Below are 20,203 nucleotides of genomic sequence, written 5' to 3' on the forward strand. Positions count from 1 at the left end.
GGTGACTGAAAGCAACTTCCACATTGTGGGGCTCAAAGGACTCAGTTGAAAACTGAACTACAAAGTAGACCAGAGCAAAAGGACTCAAAGTGAGAAAAGTCTGTGGGTCACACCCTTAGGGCTTCCCAACGATCCTCCTTTTATGTGCTAAGGTCTGAGCAAAACTACAAGAAAAAAAAACAGTTACTCTGACCTCTCTTGCTGTACTGTTCACCCAGCCACTTTTAGGAAAGAAAGGGACTTTCAACCCCCAAGATAGGCTAACTTGAAAAATTCATCTCATGCAATGTCACCTTCATATCAGGGACACTAACCAAAGGGTTCAGGCGTTAGCAGGGACTTTTGCGGAGGCTTTGAATCTTAAGATAAAAGCCACCTCCTTCCCCAGTTTCCACAAGGAGTCTATAAGATTGTCTTTCTCCAATATCGGGGAGCATATGAATGGTCCCAAGGAATAACTGTCAATATTTCTAAAGTGGTGTCATTGTTATTACTGGTGGTGGTACTGAAGAAAGGAAGCCACACAAGTCTAGAACAAAGCTTTTCAAACTGCGGGGCACAATGCAATAGTGGGACAGGACCAACTTAGTCGGCCGCCAAGTGCACTTTCAAACAAAGTAGAGATTAGAGTACATTGCAGGTACGAAAGGGGTTGCTCCATGAAACTCCTGTTTTAGGTAAGTTTAGGTCGTGGGTCCCATTCAAGGTAGAGAATGCCCCCGAAGGGTCCTGGGGATGGCGAGAGGGGCGCCAGGTGCCGGGCAGTGAAAGTGGAAGGTTCCCAGGCCCGCAAGGTGAGCGGAAGGACGAGGCGGCGCGTGCGGGGTCGCGCGGAGCACTTGGCGGCCGCTGCACGCACTTAGGAATCCGGTTGCTAGGCAACCGCGCAGTATAAAAAGTGGTTGATACGGGGGGTTACCTTCTGAGGACGCCGCCGAGGAGAGACGCATTGAGGCATTCGGGGGGCGACAGCCGTCTCTGAACTTCCCCCACAGTTACTTTGTATTTTGAAGTTGAACTGAGCAGAGACAAACGGCCGGGGACCGAGCAAAACACCTCACCGGTGTTGACAGACATGCCTCCCAGGAAGCCATCCTTATTCATCATCAGAGAAGTCACAGATTTGGGAGGAACCGGAACTAGAGAGGGAGAAAAAAAAAAATATGCCATAAAGGTGACCGGGTTTCGATCCTGGTGACCGGCCGATAGAATGTGTCGCTGCGTGCGCAGGGGCGAGGCCACAGGGCAGGCGCCAAGCGGAAAGCTGCAGGAGGAAGTGTTTGTTCCCGTGGTTCTGCGGTGCGTTCAGAGCACTGTGTACAAACAAATGCAAAAGCCATCACTCCTCTGGAAACTTACCCCATGCGTGTGGACATGTGAGAGTCGCTTGCCGCTGTCCTGCTCACTACACAAATCAAGAAAAACAAGCAACCCAGGAGTTTGGATTGTGCTGTGAAACCTGGCAAATTCGATTCCATCACGTGCTGGCTGTGTGACCTTAAACATCTCACTAAACATCTCTGAATCTTAGTGTCCTCATCTGTCTCCTGATAATCACATTTGGTGCTGAAGCCTGAAGGTGATCATCCCTATCAATGATATAAAATAGTAATACCAATGGTCTTTATGGGAACCCTTCCCTCCTCTCCTATTGGACACAAATCTATGGTCATCACTGGCGAGGATCAGGAGAGTGGGCACCATCTGTCACCCTGCCCAAGAACAGCCAAGTAATAATACCATTAAACGGGGGAGTTGGGCCCAAAAGAGCTGCTCATTTCTCTACAGTGGATCCCATTCTTTCCAACATCCTAACAACAGATTCATTTAGAAAGGAACCCAAATGCTCCTCTCCAGTGAAAGCAATCCTGCGGTGACATGAATTTTGTTTACAAATTAATGTAAAGCACCGGCTGGTGATTGTTTGGAGCAGTTATGATTTACAACAGGTGCCCTGATCAATCAACCAATCACTCTAATTCATGTGAGCAGCGGTCTTGCCTTGCCCCAGTTGTTTCATTTCGGCAAGTAATTGATAACAAACCGCACTCAAGGTATGTTTTATGCGGAAGTTAATAAGAGCTGACAGCTGGTTGCCACTGCTACCCAGGCGCATTCAGTCTCTTCAGCCTGTATTTCTGTTTAATTGTGTTTCAGTGTCATCTGCACCTCAGGAAGAGGCGGCGCTTGATAGAACCAGAGGCTGGGAATGAGCTGGGAATGAGTAACAGTGAAAGGTCAGCCTCCCAGTTCCCTGGCAGTCTCGCTCCCTTGGACTTCTACACTGCGGATGCCCATTTTTCTTCTGCAGGCTCTAGAAGCCACTGGCCAGGCAACATCCCCTCCTGGTTTGCCCTACACCTTAGCTACTTCCATTGGGATCTGAAGCCCCTCAAGCACTATTTGGTGATCACCAGTCCAGGGGATTTATGCAATGTTTCTGGCATGAAAAAGTATGCTACCATCCCCCCTCTTTAATAAAGACTCTGTCTCATTCTATAATTCTAGTAAGAGAAAGATATGCTCTTTCTACCATCTGGAACCTAGAACCCCACACACAAAATAAGTTATATAACCTCCCTTGTCTAGAACAGACTAACCGCCCTGAGGGTTCTTGAAACAGCTTACTCTCTCTACCACAGATCCTAGCACTCAGACCTCCATGGTTATTTAGAGACTCCTAAAAGCCAGGTAGGTCCCAGACCTTTTATTTACTATGAATTGCATTTGGCCCTTTTCAAACACCTGTAGAAAGGGCTTTCTGAGGAAAGTGGATGGGAAGACTGAAGCATTCCCTTTTTCTACTTCTTAGTAGACATTTTGGGATTTCTGGATCTGTCTACAGAGTCTGTCTCAGGGCAGATGAATGATGTTAGGTAACAGAGTGAATCTTCTGCCCTGTCACGGCGGTGGTGGGGAGTTACAGAGGGGGCTTTCTTCTTTCTGATTCTCCTCATCATAGTCTCATCAGCGAAGTGCTTCTCATTTGAGAGTGAACCAATGCAAATTTGAAGTGTATTAATTAAATTTGAGTAAAATATGGATTTAAGTGACTTACTTAAAAAAACAGTGATTGGGGTGGGAACACCCTGTCATTTAATTATCTTGCACAATATCCACATCTATTTTAATATGTCTTTTTTTTCACTGCAGTCCTGATTTCTATATTTAAGATTCATATTCAAGCACTATAAGCAAATAATATATAATCATGGTAACCCTGGAAAAACTTTTCCCCAAAATATAGACGGCCCTTTGTAGTTTTAACATGGTATGAACTACAGAAATAAAATATATAAAAATTCTCATCTTTGCTATTCAGCAACATTTTAAAATTTAAATACTATTTAGAAAGAATATTTTAACGGCTTGCCCTACACCTTAGCACTAAGCTGAAAATAGTAAGTTCAGTTCCTGTTTCCCAGACTGGATCACTGAGTATCTCCTGAGAACTGGAATTTTATCCGCTTTTCACAGTCCCAGGCGCCAAATCTCTTGAAAAGCTAGGTCTATAGAGACATTTTATAACCTGCCCTCTCATTTCACTATTGTTAATTGCCTGATTTACCAGACAAGAGCAATTTCCTTTGGGGAATGTATATCGCTCCCTCCCAAGGGCTGTACCTTTTTGCATATACATTATCACCTAAATATCACCCACCCAGTCAGCTCCCCTCAGCACTCTGCTGTCTAGGGGGAGGGGGAAGAGGAGGGTGGCCTCGTTTTTTCCCCTCAAAGACCAAGACTATTTGAGCAGAGGTGCTTCAGGTTATATTTCTATTTTCTAATTTAAGTATCAATCTTGTTTGCACCCTCTACTCTCCCATCCTCAGGTTCTAAACCTCTCTCCCACCCGGGCCTTCCTTTTGGTCCCCTAGACTAGACTCTACATATTTCTTGTCCCTACGCTTTTCTAAGTCCGTTCTACTGTTAGCATCTACCTTCCCCACCACTCTCACACATGCCTTCCTCAGCTGATTAACCCCATATTTTAGTCTCTTTGTCCTTTCCCTTCTGCTTTCCTCCAGCTTATCAATAAACCCAGGGAGCAACAGGGCCCGGTTGATTTGTTAGTAATTATGAGTGCACTCCTCCTGCCCACGGAACCCAGAGATGACTAAGATAGGTTTAAAGCGACAGTAGGAAATGGTAAGGAAATGGAGCATAGCAAAACTCAGCGTGAAGCTTTCAGTTCTTTACATGTTTACAATTTTCTGTGCATACATTAAAACTGGGAGGTTTTTTTTCCCCCCCCTCTTCAGTTCTAAGTTGGATAGCATGGTCAACTTCTGGACGTAACACCTCCCAAATTTGCTCCCCTCTCTTTAAACTTGCATTATATGGGAGGAGAAGAAAAAAAAGGTTTAAAACCCGATCAATGTTTCATTACAAGGACTGGAGTTTTATTTAAGAGAGAGGAAGGAAAACTGGAGAAAATCTTATTCATTAGTGGACTCTATAGAGCCAAAGGGTTAATAAGTTAGCTCTTCATCTTTACTCTTTAAACTTAAGTATGAAATCACAGCTTTGAGATCTTTGTGTTTGACTGGAGGCAGGTCCTCTGTGGGTCTGACCTGCTGGGGGGAGAGAAGGAAGAAATGAACCCATCTAATAGATGGAAGCATAAGTCCCTCTGTAATGTACCTGGACTTAAATATGGAAACTACACCAGGAAGCCACAAGAGGTAGAGCATTGCTTGAAGTAATTACTTCTCACCAGCAGATCACCGCTTTCCTCATACTTGCATTGTTTCTCATCTACCTGCAGGCTAAATGTTATTCCACATGTATATAAAAGCATGTGTATAAATGTGAGCACCGAAATCCTGGAAAGAAAAATAAAAGGATTCCCACAAAGAAAGCTGGAACATAAAAAAAATTACAAATGTCCAGTGTTGGCATCCTTTAGGGGCAAAGCCTAAGAGGCTGGAAACTGAGTTAGGTCCCATCACTTACTCCGTGTGTGGGACCTTGAGAAAATCATTTGTCTTCTCTCTGTCTCAGTTTCCACACTGGGGGATGGGGATGGGAGTTGGAGAAGAGTGTCTAACCTTTCCAGCTTTGAAATTCTATGAACTCTGATTACTCCCTGGGTGGCTGGAAACATAGCTGAGAGTCTCTAGTTGAATAAATACCAATTGGGATCCAAGTCAGCTCTGGAAATGTGAACCTCTCCATTTGAGAGGAAACTCATACCCTTCTCAAAGGCTCCGACAGATTCTGGGTGCTTTTACCTCCTAGGTCAGAAGGAGGAATCCCAACAGAACCCCTTGTAATTGAAATTGGCAATTTCCGTATCTCCCCCCACCCAGAGAAAATCCACACCAATCAAAGTGTTTATGTGGGAAAGGGGCCAGAACTAACGGGCAAAAAGTGGGAGAGAACCGGAGGTTGAACTGAAACTAACCAAACAGGATATCCCTAAGACCAAGGAAAATGCCCCACAGTCACAACATTTGGACCTTGGACTCCAGCCACTCTGGCCTTTCCAAGAAATCCCAGCATCTTTTCTGCTATCTAAGGTGTCAAGCCGATTGCATGTTGGCCTCTAATTGCACCAAAAACTTTTTCTGAAAGCCTAGGTGAGCCTTCTTTAGGTTAGGCTGTAGGATGGTGGCAGTGATCATTTACGTGAGCTGGGCACCACCCTGCCCCCTCCCAGCCCAGATTCCTAATCTTAATGGAACTGAGAGTTAAGAATGATTTTTTAATGTCTCGTTGGATTTTTAGACTGTTAATGTACCGAATCCTTCTCATTATTACTTTATTGATTGCTCATTGACCAGCCCCCTTCAAATCGTATTAACCACCCTCTGCCGGTTTAGATTAGGAGAGTTTAAAAAGCACCTTTCATTACTCCCCCCACTCCTGCCATGGAGTTGAGACTCGCTGGCTTAATGGGAGCTCTAATGGGGCAGCTAAGAGGAGAGGGGCCCCCGTCCCTGCCGATTGCATTAATAGCTCAAAGGGGGCCAATACAGAAAATTAGCCGTAAACGAGCTCTGGAGATCTTCAAATGAAAGAGCCATTTATCACGCTGGCTACCTTCACTCCACTCGTTTGCTCTCTCTACTGGGAACAACTCATTTCCTCTTAACTAAATTACTTCAGAAATGTCAGCTAAGCCCAGATAGCAAACATAACAAGAGAGCTCACCTACAATCTATGGGGTGATATCAACACGGGTGAAAATTGGACTGGTTAAATTTTAGGAGAGAGACCTTCCATAATTAGAGAGAGACACACACACACAGAGACATATATCCTTTATGTCTAAGTCTTCCGCCTTCAATACATCACACAGAAGCAGAGACACGTAAACCTGGGCCAGTGGCTGCCTTTTTTATTAATAAGGTAGAATTTTTTAAATCTCTCTAAAAGCCCATTAGAAAACAAATAAAGCAACGTAGTCCCTTGCCAGTTGTTGAAATTTAGAATATTTAGTTCAGGAAACGTTCTCACCTCTCTTTTATGAAATTAATCTCTGGGAGTCATCCCTCACAAAGGTGGTGGAGGGGCAAAGACGGGAGACCAGAGGGCAGGGAAGGAGCTAATGAACCCATAACCTTATTTTAAGTGGTTCACAGTGATCTAGAAAAGTAAATCAACCACTTATTCCTCTTTTGCCCATGGCTCTCTAAAGATAAAAATATATTAGGATATTTTCATCATGTAATAAAGCAAATACCCGAAATAGTAAATAATGGAATTGACCTCACACTTTATATTCATACCACACTCCCTAAATCAATAAAATGACTGGGGTGCCACTTAGATGCTTTAAGCTGCACATTTTAAAAAAAGATTCTGGGGGCCATAAAAAGTACTCCGCGTTTCCAGAACAGAACCAGTGACATTAGTCAACATTCTCCTCTTCTTATTCCTGGAGATACCCATATACATACATATTCACATTTCACTGACAAACATATACAAGCCCTGAAACCAAAGCATCCCACATCTAAGAATATTTTCAGCTCCATTTTGTTCCACATATTTTTATTGGCCTGGCTATTGAGAACGTTTCTGATTGGTCATCAGTTGGGCACGCCCTACCGCCAGCCCCAACGCTGTTTCCAGGATACAGAACCCTGAGCTAAGGGGTTCTAGCTTTCCATGAAAAGGGACGGAAACTAAAACAGAAAAGAAACCACGAGAGCCAATGAAGAAGCGCCTCTCCTCCTCCCCATACCCACCTCCCATCAACCAGCAATTAACCAGAAGAGAAGACCCAGGAGGGAATGGTGAAAGTGAGCTGTCAGCGCAGTTGCAAGTCAAAGCACGAGCCTGAGTGTCCCAGCAAACCCAAACCCTGGCATTAAAAACCGAAACGATACTATCTAAAGAAGAGCAGGAGAGATGTTTGGAGCAACACTTAAAATAGTTTTGCCCCAAACCCTACTAGTCTTCTTGGGGATATTACGTTCCAAAGCCAAATGGCATCATTTCAGGTACAGTTTCCGCCTCCCACCTCCCACCTCTCAAAGCGACTTTTTCTGCTTTTGTGAGAGAAGAAAATTGAAAACTCCTCACCCTGTTTGGAATCCTTCCTTCACAACCCTCCTATTCTACCGGCTTGACTCTGCATTACTTTCTGAAGCATCTTTTTCTCTTTTAATTGTTTTTGTGAATGTCATCTGGCTCAAATGAATCAGAAGTGACTGCAGCTAGGGATTGCTGACACCAAACAGAAGGACAGGCCTTCTCCAGCATCGATAAGAAAGGGTTACAGTAGTTAAAATTGTAGCTCCAAATACCAGTTCTTGTGATAATTAAAGATTGCACTGTTTACACATTCAAACTCCTAAATTTGTGGCATGTGAGTGACATTCGGGCCTTTCGGCAGCCATCCTAATCGCCAGGCATTCTCTCAGTGACTGTCAGAGAAGAGGGGGGAAAAATTAAGCAGCTGCAATACGCCCGAAATGAGTTATTGTAATTACATTTAATTAGTTTAATTAGTTAATTATTTTGCTTACAGCTGTACAAGAGACTGCAAACATTTGTTAATATCACATGCCCTTTAACAGTATGGGGTGATTCCACAGTCACACTAAATCATGAATGCATATGTAGGAAGACTGAGAAATGTGCAGAGCCTGGCTCAGCTTCTCAGGAAGAGCATATTTAGCAACACATTTAGCACAATTTAAAAAAATCAGAAGAAACAACTCATAAAACACAGAGAACTGGGAACAAAATTACCACCCCAAAAATCAAATACAAAGGCCAAAAGAGAAGGAGCTACCCCAATGGCATAGGGTCTAGCTCAACAAACTCCAGTTATCAATGAAATAATTATAGCATATTTTTGAAAGCAGTGTTTCCCAGCCAGTTCCATACGTGATGGTAGTTCAATTATTTACAATGTATCTAGAATTGCTAGCGAAGGTACCATGAGAAAAATGGCAATAGTTTCTGTTCCTCTGTCTCTCTCATCCGGGTTTCTCCCTGCGGTCCCCCACCCCCATTCCTTCTTCCCAACAGGCATTTTCATCCAGATAGCCGCTGTCCTATGATTGTGAACAAACATTTGTGTCTTATAAAATAATGAAATCCTTCAAAGTGAAAACTCATCATAAAGACATGAACGCAGAGGAAACTTTGCTTACTTTGCGGGGGGAAGAATCCATACCTTTTTTTATGACAGACTGGTCCAATAGATTCATGCCGCTGTTATTGGCATCTTCAACTGACTGTGAATATAAAAACATCACTATTCAAATCGACTGGATATTAAAGAATCACACTCATAAATCATGTCATTCCAAACTGGAGTTGCTGTTATTTCCATTTATATTAATTCACAAAGGGAGGTTTTATTATTATCATTATTACCTCCAAATGGACACAGAAATGAAATTCACCCAAATTATAAATTCTTCCAATGGAAGAGGAGGAAAAAGGAAACTGTGAGAGACATCTGGGATGCAGGATTGGTTTAGTTATTACATTAAACATAGATATTACATAGACACAAACTTTTATATTATTTGCTCTTATGAGTTGTGAAAATCTGGCAGCACTGAAAGATTTTCACCAATATTAGTCAGAGCAATTTCTGTTTTCTATGCTATCCCAGTGCATCTTAACCCCAGAGTCATTTTACAAATACATAATAGTTTACATTATAGGATTTTAATTAAAGTCTGAGCAATTTGGAATGGAATGCGAACAGCAACACATAGGAACACGTCTGCAGGCTGTCAGGACCTCACACCCACTGCAGCTCACACACATCCCTGTGCTGGGTGAGCTTCCTGCTGCAGGACAGTCGCTTGGGGGGACCTGCACAGTTTGCTCCCCCTCCCAACCCTGCCACCTCTGCTACCCAGCAAGAAGCATACCTGTTAGGAAGGCAGTAACTACAGATGCACCAACACACACACACACACACACACACACACACACACACACACACACAGAGGATCTCCCAGTCAGCACCTGGGTAATGGCAAAGAACATTCACCTTCCTTGCCATTTTCATCCCAGAGAAGGAAAGTTTCGACCCTAGATGTTGGCTGCATTTCAGAGGGGAAATAGCTGTTAGAATGATATTCTTACTGTCAGGATGCACCAGAACAGGGTTCTAGCCGCGCATCCCAGGGCATCCAAAGGCAGGGAATTCCCTCCCCCCTACTCCCCAGAGAAAATCAATGCTAGGCCTTTCTGCCATGTACAGCTGCTTTCCTTGATCCTTAGACACCTACGTTTGGACTAATCTGTCACCCACTCTACAGAGGAGTAAAAAGCAAAGGGCTTGTAAGGGGGGTTGTGTTTAGACAGCACCTCCCACCCACTCAAGCTGCATCCCCAGACAGGGCGTGTGTTCATCACAAGGAAGAGACTGTCTACCCCAAACAAGCAGCACATTAGAAACGAGATGATCTAATCATGGAGGGGTCATGTTCATTTGTTTCTTTTCGTTTTTCATAGCCACTCTTCTGTTCTCAGAAAGATGGGGAAAATTATTCTCCGTAAGGACCATTTTCCATGTCGCAACATGCCATCTCCAACTTAAGAAATAGTACAAAGCTTAAAGAAAAAAGAAAAATACTTCATGTAACTTGTTCGGAGCTCCCAGGAGACCCCACCATGCACACGGGCGCGCACACACAAGATTCACGCCTTTTGTGCTCACGTGTCTACAGTGGTGACGTGTCCACGCAGAACAGAAATATTCGCCTGTGTCTGTGGGCAGGCAGACCCACGATCTCACAGGCCCCGGACCGTGAGCGCCCACACCTCACCCTCACGTCGGTACGTAAATATGTATATACGCCTCATCAGCGACGTGGGGTAGTTGTGGTAGTTAATGAGAAGGCTCTTGTCTGATTTTCTATCTAATTACGGACGCCTGCTGGGTTTTTGTACAGGATATTCACGCAGCATGCTGGCGCTTAATCGTCACAGGGAGGGTCGTAAAGATTTAATTAGGACTGCATGCGGAAGCTCAGAAAAACGACTCAGACTCGTAATTACTAGACTTCTTTAGTTAAAAGTGATACCAGGGGTTGCTTTAAGACACTAGGGTGTGTTTGAGAGTGTGTGTGTGTGTGTGTGTGTGTAGGGGCTTTGACTTAACATCCTTATATGTTTACACTCTTAGGTGGTAAAGGTTAGAGAGCAAAGATCGGAAGAAGGAAAGAGGTGTTCACAGCAACTAAACAAGCTCCAAAATACTAGGTGTCACCTCACGCTCTCTTTCTTTCTGATGCTGTTTTTCTTAGTTTTAAACACTGCCCACCCTCCCCGCGTGCGCGCTCTCACACACACACACACACACACACACACAATGGGTAGAATGTAGCATACCCAGAACCCAAACAGCGATTTGCTGGTTTAATAGCCCCTGTGAGTAAATTGAAATAGAAATTGACAGGGTTTTATAGTTTCATTTAAAAAATTATTAGAAGCATTTGGTTAATTAGTTCTCCTCATTTGCTTCTCTCACGGTCGGGGCGGTGGCCCCGCGTGTGTGTCTGGGTCACACAACATCTCCCCCCAGCCCTAGGCCAGGTGAGGACCGCTGGGTGTGAGGGCCCCCGGCCTGGCAGCGCCCTGGGATCTGCCTGATCCGCGGCTGGATTGCGTAGGGGGATCCGGCACACACACCAGGCCCTTGAGATGGAACGAGTGACTGGGGTCCAGGCTGAGGCACCCCTGGTCCCTTTTACAGACAGGTGGGGCGCAGCCCACCCATCCCGTAGCTGCAGGAAACGCGAAACGCTGAAACCGCCGTCAGCTCCTGCAACTTTAGCCGCCGTCCCCCACCGAGTTCCAGATCCCTAAGTCAGAAGTGGGTCCTCCGGGACTGGACGGAGGATGCAGAGCCTCTGGATTCTAGGGTCTGGTCCTAGGTCCATCTCTTGCCCTGTCTTTCTTTGTCACCTGCCCCGTGTCACGTCAACCACACCCCGGCCTCAGGACGCCTGTCATCTCGGCGGAGACAGAGATCGCCCCAGCCCCTGTCGTTCCCCTCCTGGGACAGGCGCGGAGTGCATCCCCCGCGACCCCTTGCAGTGAGGGTCGACCCGAGAAAGTCCCGCGGGCCTCCCCACCTCGCCAGGCGACATGCTGGGACGCATCCGGGGAGGAACGGGGAGAGGTGGGGTGGGCGGGGAGCAGCGAGGGCCCTGGGCCTGCGCCGTCTCTGCTCTGGGCTCTGTCCACCTCCCGGGTCTGAGCTCCGGCCACAACTCGGACAAGGGTGCTCTCCCAAATGCACACCGACCTGGCCCTGTTTTTCTCTGGCCCCTTGCATTTGACCAAACACTCCAAACCTCTCACGATTCTCTCTTTCAAAAAACTAAAAACTAAAAACTAAAACCAGAGAAATCTGTTCCCTCTTTGGACGCAGTCCCTGAGTTCGGTCGCCTAAACCACTAGGCCTGCCGAGCGTGGTGACACAGCCAGTGCAGCGTCGCCAACAGCAGTGCTGATGAGTTGATCCACTTTCATTATCTAGCACTTTGAACCGTACCCAGAAAGGTTAATTTAAAAACTTTCCCCCCCAGCCACATATTACCCCAACACATTAAAAAAAAAACGATTAAATATTTCCTTTCTCATATGATATTCTGAAATGAGCATTATCTTCAGACAGGGACAGTTAAGGTCAGCTAAATCAACAAAACTACCATTCTTATGACTATGGGTAAATCCAGCCACAACTCAGGTGATTCTGTCAATTTTGGAAATATTAAATAACTGAATTTCCTTTAAAGCAGTAAACCATCATAGACTACACACAGACAGCATTTAATTCTGTCCCCACATTTTAACTGTTCAAAATACATTTTCTTCAGCAAGGTAAAGAGGAAGGACTCATGCACCCTTTCCCTTTCCCATATTGTTTTCCTTTTCTTCAGAGGTATGTCCATAATGATGCATGATATATACAACCATGCCAATGAGACCGAAGGATCCATTGAATACCTTTCAACCATATTTATCTTTTCTGGAGACTATTTAAATTAGGGAGGAAAAGGAGACCTGCTCAGAATCACCCAGAGAGTTTTTATAAACCATTTCTTTGATGTTTCTTTGTTTAGTTTAACCAAGTATTCTCCACCAAATCAGGCTCCATTGTGTAGGTTGCAGATGGGATAGTGAGTGGGTGGAGGAGTGTTTGGAGCCTTTTAAGAAACAAACATATGATGCCTCTTCAGCTGGGGTGGTGACACCAGGGAGAGGGTATTAGTGGAAAGGAGGACTGGAGAGGGATGTGGAGAACATTGCTCCACAGTCGTTTAATGGTCCAAAGGGGGAAAAGAATCTCCAAAATCATATGTGTCCTCATGAATTCCCAAACAGAAGTATGACTTTCTGGGTCTCTCCCCACAAATCTTCCATTTCTCAGATGATGACCCTGGAACTCAATTATCTTGGAAAAGGGTTCAACAGCTTATGGGACATTCAAAGTAAGACCTGGCTTGGACAAAATAGCACATGTTTTTCTTCCAATGTGCGTTGTCATGCTTAACAAAGTCTTTGCAAATCCAGCAAGAACCGCTATAGACGTCCCTGCACCTCCATGCTGTAGCTTCGGGCAGTCAGGACTCCACCTGCCATGTCAGGGGGCCCAGGCCCACTACTGGGCATGCAGAGCGGGTGGGTTGGGGAGGGCACCCAGCTTGCTCGCACGAAGCGCAAGAGAACAGGAAGGAGTCGCATAGCTAAGGCAAGACAAAAACATCTAGCCTTGATTCTGATGATCCTAAACTAGCAAAACACATATTTTTCTCCTTCATTCTTTCATTTCTAGTGCTTCTAGCTTTCATCATCGGACCTCCAGAAATCGCCACTAGAGAGCCATACACGTATACACACAGTTACGTACGTGTGGTGTACGTCCCCCAAAGGAGACACAGCTGTCCCTCCCCGCCTTTCCTCCCTCCCGGGGGGCATTTGTTGTTCGTTTACTGTTTGTTTGTTTGTGTGCCATTACCTGGACGTCTTCCATCCCGGGGTGGCCGAGACCGTGCAGCGAGAGGCTGTCACCCATGCCCGCGTCCAGGCCGTGGTGCGCTGAGTGCAGGAGCACGTCCGGCCGGCGGACCGAGTGGTAGTCCCTCCGGGGGTCGAGGCCCGAGAGCTGGGGCAGGGCGGCCCGAGGCTGGGGCAGGAGAGAGCCGGCTTCTGAACCCACTTCTTGCCGCTGTCGTTGCCCCCAGGGGTGCTGCTGGGGCTGGTGCAGGGGGTTCAGGGAGTAGGGGTCGTTGACGTGGGAGTAGGGGTCCTGGCTCTGGTGGTAGGGGAGCGGCTGGTAGGGGGGCGGGAAGTAGGGCGGCTGGAAATCTGACGACGGCGTGTGGGACAGCGGCGGGGCGCTGGAGTAAGGTCCTTGGGACACCGAGCCCAGCTGGGAGAGCCGTGAGCTGTGACTCGGGACGCCATCGTGCCGGTCCTGGGAGCGGAGAGGAGAAAGAGAGAGAGAGAGAAGGGGAGGAAAAAATACAAGCGACAAATGGAGAAGCCCGCCTTCGGCATCTTCTTCTTCCCGGGATAGGGGACGCAAGAGTCTGAAACTTAGACTCCCAAGCTGACTCAGAGGGTACATGATTTCAGCAATTCCAAATGCGAGGCTTTGGGGGGGAAAAGGGGGAGAATCACCCACTTAACCAACATCTAAGCCTTCTGTTGGGGTGCAAAGCCGGCAAAAGGGGTGAAGGTAAAGTAACTGTATGGTGGGGGGGAGATTCTCAATTCCCTAATGAAAAATACAGGAGTCTGACATGGGGTATTTGCTCTTCTGGGTGTTTTACACTATTTTTTCCTAACTCTTCCAGAGGTCCAAAGCATGACAAATAAAACTTCATACTATTGGTTGTGCTGCTCCTCCTGCTAACCCAGCCGGCTGACCAGGAGCTCCCCACACGACTTGGTCATTCCAGGAGACCCAGCAATCTGCCTGATCTGAGTTTCCAGTCCCCCCTCCCTCCCCAAGAGGAATTAAATAATTTATGTAGTGTTTGATTGAAATGGATCTCATTCGAAATCATATCCTGAGTCCCTGTTAAAGTTGAACTGTGGTTCGCAGGAGTTTTTCTAAGGCTGCTTTTCTAAATATATCTATTGCTGTCCTACTCCAGGGAGTGAAGATGAAGGACCTGGGGTTGGGAGGGGGGAAAAAAAAAAAAACGAACAAAAAAAGGCCCAGACAACTTAGCACTGGTCCTAAGTGGAGTGCTAAACTCAGTGAAAGGGGAGGGGGGAGGTGTGTGTGTGTGTGTGTGTGCGTGTGTGTGTGTGTGTGTGTGTGTGTGTGAGTTTCTCCCTCTCCTCTGTGGAAATGCCATGGTAAAGTCCCCATGGTTCTTTTTGGAGAAATAGTCACCTAAATTTCCAAACTGCAATAGCAAATAAAAAGTTTTCCTGTTCGGCCTCCCCCCCTCCCCAGTTGACTCATGGAGCTCAGACGAACACACAATGCAGAGAAGCAGCTGCAGCCTCGTCCAATTATGGTGCTAAATTACCAAGCCAAAGGCGCTCGAAGGAAGACAGAGACGAGAGAGTGAGACGCACACACAAGAGACAGAGACAGACAGTGAGAGGAGGGAGCATGCAATTCTGGTACAACGTGAATCCAAACTCACCATGGATGAATAGGTGTGGACTAACATCTGGAAAAAAAAGCCTGGTTACTGCTCAAAATCAAACAATGATTAAAAAAAAAAAAATCAAGGAGTCCAGCAGAGAAACGAGCTGGACACAGGAGCCGAGCTTGAGGTGTTTCCAGGACAAGCCATCAAAAAAAAGAATTTTTTTTTACCCCCCCCCCCCCCAAACGAGATTGGCGTCGCCTGTCACACACACGCAGAGCTGTTCATCGGTCTCTTGCTGTTTTTTTGGCTTTTTTTCTTCTGCGGTTCTTCGGGGCTCCAGAAGCAGTCCTCTTCCGCCCGAAGCTGGGCTCAGACTGCTCGGGCGCCCCTTCCTCCCGCCGCTTGCCTACACAGCCTCATAATAATTGATATTCATGACTATTAATATTACACGAGTACTTTAAAGGGAGAATGGAGGACAAATGGAGCGTGAAGCAGCAGCGGGCGCAGAGCTCCCTACTATTGTAAATGACGTTCATTCAGTGGAGAATTACTAGATGTAATCAGACGAGGGGGCTGGCGAAGGCAGACCGGGGAAAAAGTTTAGCAGGAAAGAGGCAGAACTTCAATTAACTGAGCCGGGGACGCGCGTAAAGCAGTCCCTGCTCCCTTGGACCAGGCGGTGAGGGAGAGAGCATCGCTGGGGGCTTGTGCAGAACGTAGGTGTCCTGGTTCCTGGAGAGGGACTTCCCTAATGGGAAGAATGGATCGCCCTAGGTGCTTCGTGTGCAGATTAAAAAACAAAATAAAAAGGCGTTGCCTCCTCCTTTGGAGGGGAGAGCAAAGCAAACCGGTGGGCCCGGTTGTTTACAGTGACGTTTGCAGACTTTCACGCATACTGGAGATTATGCTTATTTATTAAAGGATAGAGGCGAGATGGGGGCTTTCCATCCCTCGTGCAGCCTTTCCCTCTTCAGTGCTCCTGCAGTCTGTGATTTTTTTTACTTCAATTTAAAATATATGCAATCAATCTTCAAGTACACTAAACTTATCCTTTCCAGGCAAAGCCAGGGGCAACAGAAAACCTTTTTGGATGTTTCAGGAACCCGTTCAACTGGCCTAACTGCCATTTCTGTTAAAGTTCAACCTTTCTCCCGACTTAAATAGGCTCCTTCCACCGGGCTGCGGGTTCTCCTATATTTTTTGAGCAGAAAAATTAGGCAGATAGGAATACCTGCAGTATTCTCTCTCTCTGTCTCTCTCTGTCTCTCTCTCTGTCTCTCTCTCTGTCTCTCTCTCTCTCTCTCGGTCTCTTCTCTCTCCCTCCCCCTTTATTCTCCCCTCTTTCCCTCTTCCACTCCACCCCTCCCTCTTCCTCCCTCCCTCCCTCCCTCCCTGCTTTCTTCTCTCCCTCCCTCCTTTCCCATTTAGCCAGTCTACCTTCCAGACTCTTAGAACGAGTTTTATCCTGCTTACTTTTCGGAACCCAGTGAAGTCCCTCTCTGTATACCCTGAGCTACTTACACCGTGGCCCCTTCCCCGCCCGTACCAAGCCCACTTCGGGCGCTCACATTCTTTAGGACAGTTCTAGTTCCTTCGACTAGACCATTATCCCGCCTGTTAAAGAAGGAAGAGGAGGCCGAACAGAAACGAACCCCACCAGGCGGAGGCGCGGCTCTTCGTTACAGTCAATACACAACCACAAAGAGGAAAGGAAAGCCCCAATCATCATTCCGCAGAAAGACGAATCTCCTCTCTCCCTCTCGTCTCTCTCTCTCTCTCACACACACACACACTCACACACACACGCACACGCACCCCAAAATCAGGATTCGGGGCTGGGCAGAGCTGGGAGGCTTCTGGCGCGGGCGCCGGGCGCTGCTTGCGAAACTCAACCGGGCAGCGGCGGGGCGCGCGCGGGCTCCTCGGAGCCGCAGCCTGGGTCGCGGGGCTGGGCCGGCGGCGTCGGGAGGGGCCCATTCCTAGCGTCCGCAAGGCGGCTCCCCGCCCGGCTTTCAGGAGTCGTCCCGGAGCCGGCGGGATGGCGTGTCCCCCGCGGCGTGGGGATCCTCTTTGCGTCCCATCGCGACCGCTTCGTCCGACCGAGCGCTTCCCGCGCCGATCGCCCGAGACTTGGCTTCTCGTCCTCCCTCCCCTCTCCGACTTCCCCTCCTTCCGACCTCCAGCCACTGCCCGCTCGCCAGCTTCTACCTTCCCCGTCCCTTACTCCTCTGCCCCTTTCTCTTCGCCTTCCGCCAAGTTTTTCTTTCCCGCTTCCCTCCCTCGACGTCTCCTCGGAGTCTTCGCTTCCCCGCTTCCCCTCACGCCTAATTCGGGGACTCCCAGGCTGGTGAGCTCGGAGCGAAGTTCCGCGGTCCTGGGCCGCCGTCCCCTCTCCGCCCGGCAGCCCGGCCCGCGCGCAGCCCCGCCGCCCCGCCGCTCCGTCGGCGCCCGAGACCCGAGCGCACGGCCGGCGCGCCCCGCCCGCGGGGAGGCAGGCTCCCGCCCGGCTGCGGGCTGCATCTCCACCCGAGTCTCCCTGGCCTCAGCGGTAAAGAACGGTGCGCACTCAACCCGGGCAGAAATTTTCGTTAAAAATGCCAAGACATGGGGTGGTTTGAACGCCCCGACTCTCAAAGAAGCAAAACACGAGAAAAAAAAGAAAATTAAAAAATTGTCTGCTATGGCTCCTTGGCTTGTGCTCTCTCTACATCCATCTATCCATCTGTCCGTCTATCCATCGACCTCCCTCCTTCTATATTTTCGTCCTCTACTGGGATCCGTTGGTTATCGATTTCAAAAATGTTATTGAAAATAAAAATTAAAAGCTCGAATCTGTTACGAAATAGGCTTGAAAACCTAATTCTCTCCCACACTCAAAACGAGGAGAGTCTCTGCCTTTATCAGTCTCTATTTTCTCTGCCCACATTCACTAGCACCACTGTTCCCCATCAGATCCTAAAGGGGGGGGGGCGACGAAGAGAGAAAGAGAAATAAAATAACAAAAAAGAGAAATCTCCTAAGTTAAAGTAGTCAGATTTCCACCTTAAAGTCCTTTTTCAGAATAGCGAAGTTTCCCCAAACCAGCTTTTCCAAAAGTTGGAGAAAGCTGAGAAAACCGACCGGAAATCTAAGAGCAAATAGCTTAAAAATATAGATGAGTTGGGGGTGTCAAGAAGCTCAAATTCTCTATCTGCAAAGCTCTAAGATGCAACCGGGGGTGTAGGCTCACCTCATAGATATCTTCGTACTTGACATTCTCCACGAGCTTCCAGAGCATGATGGCAGCCTTGTCTCTAGGAGGTGAGTGCATTCATGTGAGGAGCAGATGTCTGGCTTCTCAGGACTCCGCTGTCTGTAATGATCCATCTATAATTGGAAATGGGGGATACACACCAAATCCGACGCTCCTCTCCCATCGCAACTTATATCTGTTGTCTCAAACAATAGGCTGGAGAAGTAAGCCTCAGCTGAGAGAAAAACATTATTACACACACAGGAGTTAGATGCAACCCACAGACATATATATTACAAAAATCATAAACACGTATTTATACCCAGACACCCACATTTAGTTATATAAGCACCCCTGGGTCACACAGAGCCTACAGACTCTAAACCTGCATTTAAAGGAGAGAGAGACGGTCAGTGTGATTAATATAAATATAGACATTTAAAAACCTCTATATTGAAAATGATGAATCATTGTAGCCACTGACTAAAGTCTTTACAGTTCATAAGGAGAAACCAGGGTGCCAACAGTCCCCCATTTTCTATGTAGATTTTTAAAGGGGGACCATTACTGAGATTTTTAAACACAAAAGCTCCTCTTCTTGTTCGTTCAGCAGGAGGGTTTTGAAAGCTGGATTTGGGGATTTTAAGGGTGATCTCTCTGTGTTGATGGCTACACAACTTTTTTTTTTTTTTCACCGTACCTTAGTCACTGTAGAACAAAAAAGCCGGCTCACCACAGTGACCATTTCTCATATTATCCGGTCATTCTGCCCAACAAATTTGAAACCTTAAATACTATATGAACCACCTCAGTCTGTACTGCCTATCGTTTAAGGGTTGTTTGTCTGTATTTTCAATGGATTCCATGTGCCGTTCTTTTCTTGGCTGAAGTCTCCATTTTATGAAGGTTTTTTTCTTTTCTTTCTTTTTTCAGATGTAGGGAGCAACATACATGCACAATCACACAATGTTAATTTCAAGCCTTCTTTGCAGAGGTGTGGGACATTTTATATCTGCATCTGCTGTCCATAACTTTTAAGTGGTTTTAATCATGGAGAGTCAAGAAATGGTCACCTGAACCTCTGGAAGGTTTAAGCAGAATGTTTTTCAAGGAGGTATTGAAAAATACTTTAGGGTGTGGGGATTTTGTTTGTTTTGAATGTATTTTTTCTTGGTAAGGTGATTTGTATAGCTTTTTTTCCCCCCCAAGAAAAGGAAAACATAAACATCAACAAGAACAAAGTTAACCTAACTTCGAAAATGGGCACCCTTTAAGGCACAGGGTTCCCGAATTTCATCACAAAGTGAATACTCACCTCACTGGCCCCTTTTCCCACCCCCACCCCTTTTATTCTACTTCCTTCCAGGGTGTGGAAGGATTCCCACAGCCAGAAGGGAAGTCCAGTGAAGGCTCTCTGCCCCTGGGGCAGAAAATAAATGACAGGAGGGAATGAGGAGGGACCAGGGCAATTTGGGGTGGAAGTTATTAAACCTGATAAGAGTGAATCTGCAAAGGGCGATTGTCTGTAAATCTCAGGACTGCTGAGCGGTGCTGTGCGCTCCGAAGAGAGGGCTCCGGCCAACCACGGTGGATATCGATTCGATAAAAACCAGGGAGATGCTTCATATCGTGCAGAATGAAAAATTCTACAGATTTTTAATTTAATTTTTTCAAAGATAAGTCAAATGAAAGGAACTCGAAGAAGGTGCTTCAGAGGGAACTTCAGAAATAAACCCTTTCTTCATTTCCTGTTTAATTTTTATGTTTTGCCTTTCCCTCCCTCCCTCCCCCTCCTTCCTTTTTCCTCCATCCTGTTTTCCTTCCTCCCTCCCTCCCTCCCTGACTCCCTCCCTTCCTTCCTTTTTCCTTCCTTTCTCCTTTCCTCTACGTTAAACATTAACAGCTTAAAGTACACAAAATC

At 46.8% G+C, this 20,203-nt stretch overlaps 1 protein-coding gene across 8 annotated transcripts in view; it reads right to left on the reverse strand.

The window, feature by feature from the left end:
* Positions 1-18,552, reverse strand: part of TFAP2B (transcription factor AP-2 beta) — a 28,982-nt gene extending 10,430 nt beyond the window's left edge. For 4 of the 8 annotated variants that reach the window (XR_009505701.1, XM_059938530.1, XM_059938527.1 and 1 more), the window contains exons 1-5: positions 16,866-17,212; positions 15,099-15,125; positions 13,451-13,909; positions 8,636-8,696; positions 920-1,139 (exon numbers count right to left, since the gene is read on the reverse strand). Coding sequence is in view for 7 of the 8 variants with exons in the window: in XM_059938530.1 (XP_059794513.1) it covers positions 920-1,139; positions 8,636-8,696; positions 13,451-13,909; positions 15,099-15,125; positions 16,866-17,027 (929 nt within the window). In the remaining variant the exon portion in view is untranslated. The other 4 variants (XM_059938533.1, XM_059938532.1, XM_059938531.1 and 1 more) reach the window with 3 other exon arrangements.
* Between the last annotated feature and the right edge of the window lie 1,651 nt (positions 18,553-20,203).

The sequence above is a fragment of the Balaenoptera ricei genome, chromosome 11, assembly GCF_028023285.1.
Source record: "Balaenoptera ricei isolate mBalRic1 chromosome 11, mBalRic1.hap2, whole genome shotgun sequence".
Taxonomy (NCBI): domain Eukaryota; kingdom Metazoa; phylum Chordata; class Mammalia; order Artiodactyla; family Balaenopteridae; genus Balaenoptera; species Balaenoptera ricei.